This window comes from Hippocampus comes, unplaced genomic scaffold, assembly GCF_001891065.2.
Source record: "Hippocampus comes isolate QL1 unplaced genomic scaffold, H_comes_QL1_v1.1 scaffold7, whole genome shotgun sequence".
Classification (NCBI taxonomy): Eukaryota; Metazoa; Chordata; class Actinopteri; order Syngnathiformes; family Syngnathidae; genus Hippocampus; species Hippocampus comes.
Window position 1 is genome coordinate 661222 of NW_017842060.1, and position 6581 is coordinate 667802.

At 46.0% G+C, this 6581-nt stretch overlaps 2 protein-coding genes across 3 annotated transcripts in view; one reads left to right on the forward strand and one right to left on the reverse strand.

The window, feature by feature from the left end:
* The first annotated feature begins 130 nt into the window (after positions 1–130).
* On the forward strand, positions 131–2755 carry rps19bp1 (ribosomal protein S19 binding protein 1). The gene is made up of 4 exons (XM_019862300.1): positions 131–325; positions 1235–1408; positions 2353–2450; positions 2525–2755. The coding sequence occupies exons 1-4, from the start codon at positions 271–273 to the stop codon at positions 2660–2662; spliced, it is 465 nt and encodes a 154-aa protein (XP_019717859.1). The 5' UTR covers positions 131–270; the 3' UTR covers positions 2663–2755.
* A 1071-nt stretch (positions 2756–3826) lies between these two features.
* The window catches only part of atf4a (activating transcription factor 4a), an 8193-nt gene continuing 5438 nt past the window's right edge, over positions 3827–6581 (reverse strand). Inside the window, exons 4-5 of one of the 2 annotated variants that reach the window (XM_019862271.1) lie at positions 6446–6581; positions 3827–5179 (exon numbers count right to left, since the gene is read on the reverse strand). In XM_019862271.1, coding sequence (XP_019717830.1) covers positions 4458–5179; positions 6446–6581 — 858 coding nt within the window. In that variant the 3' untranslated portion in view covers positions 3827–4457. The remainder of the gene's footprint in view (positions 5180–6445) is intronic. The other variant, XM_019862272.1, reaches the window with a different exon arrangement.

Below are 6581 nucleotides of genomic sequence, written 5' to 3' on the forward strand. Positions count from 1 at the left end.
CGCCAAAAAAACGTTGACATAAGGTTTATTTCAGCATTAGCACCTATGATTTTTTTTTATTAGCACCTATGATTTGAGCAAGCGCTAAATGCGTTCGGTGACGTTTAGAAGTCGGGAAGTCTTGCATTTCAGTTCATTTCCGCCCGGCTCCTTTACTAGCAACACGCACCGTGAGCTAACCGGATGTTGACATGAAAACGTACACATGCTAACAATTCATCTGGTGTAGTTTAAGTTTCTGGAAAGCAAAACGCCCCGGAATAAGTCAAGATGTCCGCGTCGCTGGTCAGGAGAGGATTGGAACTGCTGAGTAACGACATTAAAAGTACGTTTTAAGTCCGTCGATCGGCTTGCTGGCTCACGTTAGCCGCGAATTGTCGTAACCACGCCGTGCTTGCAAGAATGCCGCCGTGTCGACTCCTGTATAACTTTCCATGCTCAAAACTGTATTTGGATTATAAAATAGTATAAGTAATTGGTTCGCGATTCAAACTGCAGACGTAAATTCTTTATATTCCCGCCGGGTTTCTGAAGCGCCGAAGGAAGTGAAGATCCGGGTACTTTGTGACGACGCCTAGCTACGTACTAGCCACAATTTTGCTGCAGCGAAAAACAGTAGTCAGTTGACTTATGAAGTCCTTCAGAGTTTATTCTAAGGCGATTGGTGTGCCTAATGTTGGCTAGTGTACGTCATTGAAGACATTTTTTTTAATTTGGCATTTTGTTGGGTGCAGATGGTGGGCAATACCATCTAAAAGAAAAGATACTGAAACGGAACTCACCTATCAATTAACACTTACAATCCCCTTTAAATTATCGGCTCGTATTGGTGAGAGTACCAATACAAATATGCAAAATTCAGGCTGGTTACATGGGTAACGAACAATATTAACACGAATTTAAGTAAAATAGACGCTGGTATCACCCAAAAAGATTTCCAACTCAATCCTGATTTGATACCAAGTGAAATAGAGCCCGGTACCGTTGCTTATACTGATGAAAATTAAGTAAAATAAGTAACACTGATACCAGCGACATGCAACTAGGTAAATTATCACAATTTGTACTATCATCAGTGATATGATGCTTTGTAGGCCGGTAACAATTAAGAAGGTAATTGATGACATGAAATGAAATTAGAAATGATACACCACAGGGCCAAAACGGTATGGACTGGTAAGGGCGCACGGAAGACAAGGTTTCCACTTTATGTATGTGCTGTTTTTCCTGCCAGCTGGAAATAACGTGAAGAAGCGGCAGGCAAGGACGCCCAATACGGCGGCGGCAAAGGCGCTAGTGAGCACCAACCGCCAAGGTGTCACCCGGCAGGTGAAGCGGCTACAGGGTCGTCTCGGACCCGGCAAGAGCAAAGCGACGGTTAAGGATAAGATGATCAAGTGCGCCCTGGGTCAGTAGGGTCCCGTCACAGTACACACTAATTTTGACGAACATGGAATGCAGAGCTGAAACCATTTTTTTTCCATCCCAAAAAGTTCAATTTCTGATTTTAATCGATTTTTTTTTACCCCCAGTAGGTTGTGGAAAATGACTTATGTTAAACCACAAAAACAAATGAGCGTGTGTATTTTGTTGCAAATGGGCTAACCGTTTGCTCGTTAACAGCCGGCTGTTGACCTGAGTGTCCAACAGCTAATGTTGCACGAATTCGACGACCGCACGTCACTCACCCGACCGCACCAAACCTTGACAAGAAGCACAAGATCCTCCTGTGCTGAACGTTAACACAGCGACACCAAGTGGACAACAATATCACCCACACCTCACGTGCACATTTCGTTGTTTCGTGGAAAGTCTTTTTTTGTTTTGTTTTTTTAATCCAATAGGACAATCGCTACAATCATCAATTTTAAACATGCACTAGCTCTAAACGATAAGGAAAGTTACAGGCCAAAAGAAACAGCCGTGAAACAAGTTCAGTACAGTTAGGGGCAAAAGTAGAAAATAACAACGGACTCTGCCTTAACTTTGATGACAATGCACATGTAGAGTGGAAAAAAATAAAATAAGCACAAATGTAAGCCTTTGACGGCTGCTGAGCTGAGCCCTCGTGATGTTTCAGTATAAATGTTACATTTTTCCTGAATTGGGCCTTTCATTGTTTTTTATCGGTCAATTCAAGATTTTTTATTTTTTTTGGCCAGGACAATTTTTATTATTTGCAGCTTGTGTCGTTTAAAGTGTGCAAATAGCACAAATGGAGAGTTCCGCTGATTATTTTTCAGAAAAGTGACTAGCGACTGTAATGGCCTCTAACTGACATGAGCGGAATAGTTTCCACAAGTGGTAATTAAATCACTCATTTGCATATGGCTTCCGTGTGGACGATTTCAGACGAGTTCAGGAAAACAAAGGAGACAAGTCAGATGACGGCCAACCTGAAATACTTCACGAGAACCAGCTTCAAGGCCACCGCGTCGGACACATTAAAAGTGAGAGTTCATATTTTGTCGGCATTCATGTAAAACGCATAAATAAACGACCACGTCTGTTGTCTCTCGCTCAGATCCAGAACTACAACAAAGGAAGACTGTCCCGTAATCGGCCCAATCGGCCCGCCGCTCACAAGCCCAAAAAGACACAGTCGGTGTTCACCGAGGAGGAGTTCCAGCAGTTCCAGAAGGAATATTTTGGCAGGACGTGAAAGAAAAAAACAACACCTACACCCCGGAAACCAGACTTTGTTCAGATTTGACAAGAAATTGACGATTAAAAAAATGTCCTGTCTAATGCTGAATGACTTGAGATTTTGTTGGCATGGGTTATAAGAGGCCAATGCTGGGACACTGCAGCTCTGCTTACTTTTTGATTTGAAATTGGTTTTTTTTTGGCTTTGGATCTTCAGCCAGCCTAGCTGATAATGTCATTGGCTGATATCCTCGCTAGGTGTGGCGTTCTGTATGTTAATTAGCGCCATTATGACGTCACAAAACTGATGATAAACGTTTTAATTTGTTTTGCTCTTGATGGGTGTTCAGGCTCCCCAAAGATCATAATACATAATGCAGTCTTGCTCAGAAAATGTTAATATTGATGTCCTCGTTTTCAGAGTATAAATACATACTTTAATTTTATGAGTTGGACTCACATACTCTGAAATAGGAATATCTTGCTAGCTATCCTCAACTTCTGAATACTTTATAAATTTTCTGAATATGAAAGTGATCATCAGAAATTTTGAATACGTATGTTCTAAATGTACTCGAATACTCAGGACATGAAGATAACCTTTATTTGTCCCACACTGGGGAAATTTGCGTATGATTTTGTGCAGACTGAGAAAATAGTGTAGGAGCAGCGATTGGCCACCAGAGAGCGGTGTATTCCCATCTTCCGCGCTTCAGTTAAAATTCTGGTTCTTCCGATTTTTATGATTCGCTCAACGTTGTGCGCCCATATTTCACGTTTTTTTAAAGTGAACTGAAAGACATTTTACTGTCATAACACTCGTGAAAATAGAACAACACACAGAAACCAAGTACCGGTAATTCTTGCTGGGACGTGAGTGTCGGGAGCCAGAAATCCTTATGGACGACAAACGCGCTAATCTGCACCTAATGTCATCTGAGGGTCATGAGGGATCGTGGTCGGACAAGATAATTGTCTTAAATCCTAAAGCAGGCCCTCGAGGAGAACACGAGACCTCAGCACTGCCATGAGTTGACCTTAAAAGCGAGCATGTGCAAGTCAGATGCTTTTTTTTTTTTTGCGTGCCACACCGCCACTCATTTGTTTTGGTCACGCAAGATATCGTGTATAATTTTGTCTGAAAGCCCCCCCCCCCCCAAAAAAAACCCCAAGACATTACTTGAGACTAAAGAGAAGTAAAGTTTATTAGAAAAACAGTTGCAACAAAGATAGGCATCTGAGCGCATTTGTACAAGCTAAGAGCACGGCAACTATTGAGGGACATAAACGTTTAGCATTAATTAAATAAAACCTGGGCGGCTAACTATAAGTTGCAATGGGAAGCTACAAAATATGTACACACAAACACCGCGCACGCAGGCAGGCCTGAAGAAAACTCATACACTTGAGAGGCCCTTATCTGGACCAGAGGAAGGTTGCTATGGCAACTAGAGGGGGATTTGTGGGTTCCACTCGAGGTTGGTCAAAGTCAAATACAAATTCATGAAAGTGGATTTTCAGGATGCAGTGACAACGTGAGGTGTGTCACCAAAATTGATTTGAATCTGAGCATCGGTTTGGATTTCAAGGAGGGCAGTGGTCCCAACCCAACGCTATTGCGGAACGTTTACATTATGCGCACCTTGAGACGATGGACTCGACCCTTTACGGGTGGACTTCATTTTCGCCTTTAGTTTACTTTTCTGAAGACGCGCGTCTAACGGTTCGCCCTGACATTTCTTTCTAAAGCCCAATTTTGCAAGGAGTACATTTGGGCGGGAGACACGCAGGCGCATACCAAAGTCGTCCGCCTATTTGGCCGCCGCGCTCATCTTCCCGCGGTGGCGCTTGCGGACCTCCTCCATCAGGTCCCTGAGGTACTGGATCTCTCGGCTGATGGCGTCGGCGCGCTCGGCCAGCTCTCGGTTCTTGGTCTCCAGGGCCTCACGCTCCACGTTGAGCTGCTCCTGCTCTACGCGCTTCTTCTGGCGGTAGCGCGTGGCCGCCGTCTTGTTCTGCTCCATCTTCTTCAGTTTCTTCTCCACCACCTTGGGAGCGCCCGACGATGACTTCACCTTGGCTTTCGGGGAGGGCGAGGAAGATCCGGACAGGGGCTCGGGTCTGGCGTAGGGTTTGGCGCGGGGCGAGCCGGCGGAAGACTCGATGCCCGAGTCGCTGTCGCATTCGCTGGACGGCGAGGTCTTGATGAAGACATCCTCCGGCGTGGGCTCGGGATTCGGGCGGATGGTGGCGAGGGGCGACTTGGTGTCCGCTTCGGCAAATCCCGGGGAAGGAGGTGGGCCCGGGGAGCAGGGCTCCACCTTCATCATCACCCCCACGGGGTCTTCGGGGTGGCTGACGTGGAAGGGCTCCGGGTCCAGATCCACGTGGGGGCGGAGGGAGGCCAAGAGGTCCTCGGGGGAGGCGGGGGGCTCATCCGACGAGCAGGAGCCGATGAGAGACTCCAGGTCCAAGTCGCTGAAGTCGATCTTCTCCGACATCCAGTCCATGCCGGCGAAGTCATCGTCGTGGTCTGCAAACAGGTCAGCGTTTTCATTACGTTCCCTCGAGATCGCTTCGCATGTCCCTGCTCCGTTTGTGTGTTCGGACCGTCTGCAACATGCTGCCCTCCGTGAGCCTATCAAGCGGATTTCACATGATGTTGCCTTCAAGCAAGCAGACTTAAAGGCACCCCCTGAAACTTCATAGCTATTCATAAATCACATGGTAAAAGCTATATTGTACCCCCCCCCCACCCAAATCAGCGGCAAAAATAACACACTGGGGACATAAAAGCCACCCCGGCTTCAAATTTGCCATTGACGAGCGTTTGACCGATTTCAACGCGCGTTTCCTGTCCACTCAACTTCATTTGGTGTCAAAGTGGCTTCCGGGGCTCATCTTCCCCACGTTTTTAGGACTTCTCCCTCCTTCTGGATCAAGCCCTGCCCACATTTGACTGCGTCGGCAACAAAGCTTGTGACTCTTGCGTTGACGCGCGTGACAATTTGCAGCATCATTTAAAGGTTGAGCGCATCTGGGAAACGACGTCAAGCGGCCCCCGGGAAGACAATCGATTCACAGCGCTGAGAGCTCACGTCGAAAATATTTTCAAAGGTCCTTAAGCTCAGCTAAGGGGGCAGACAAAAACCGGTTTTGCGAGTCGTGCAGAACTGTTGATGCCACGCCTGCCAACAGCACACACGAGGCTTTGATGTTGGCCCGGATTAGTCTTGCGGACAGTTTCAATCCAACCCCGACACAAAACCGCAATATGTACACACGCAAGTCCTGTGATCTACCGTAAGCATATTTTTCTTGGTAGCCAACCAGCAAAACAAACTTTTTGCTGGACTGACGTGTATTTTTCTATTTACACGAAGTATGTGGTGATGACTAACTTTTGCTCCATGCGAGTTAACTGATGGCAAGCCAAACTCAGTTCATTAGCTTTCATTATTTTGATGGCAAAAACATTCAAAACTAAAATTTGACTATGTAAAGCACTCAGACAGTATGTGGAGTGACCTTGTATTTGTCTTTGCAAAATACATTTGCAATTAACCATTTAATGGTGCTCATAATTAAATCCAAACCTTTGCAGTGTGGAGGTGCAAAATCAAATGAAGGGAAAAAAAACCCAAGAACATTTGGATTTGATTTTATTTTGCCATTTTGAAATGGATCTTTTTTTTTAAATACCTTTGAACCGCTTTCTGTATTATATTTTATATCTAAATCTGCATCTTGAAATGTGGCTACGTCTTCGGGCGGCCATTTTGCAAGAGCGCAAGCTCACCTTGGGCATGGCGAGCTCCCACGTGGGCGCGGAGCAGATCGTCGTCGTCGTCGGCCAGCCAGGGCAGACAGGTCACGTCGACACCCGCCTTGGCTTCCAGGAAGGAGGGGGACGGGGGCGACAGCAAGGTGTGGTA

Coding starts and splice junctions, on each gene's coding strand:
- rps19bp1 (XM_019862300.1), top strand. CDS start 271: ATGTCCGCGTCGCTGGTCAGGAGAGGATTGGAACTGCTGAGTAACGAC. Junction 326..1,234: donor GCTGAGTAACGACATTAAAA/GTACGTTTTAAG, acceptor TTTTCCTGCCAG/CTGGAAATAACGTGAAGAAG. Junction 2,451..2,524: donor CCGCGTCGGACACATTAAAA/GTGAGAGTTCAT, acceptor TCTCTCGCTCAG/ATCCAGAACTACAACAAAGG.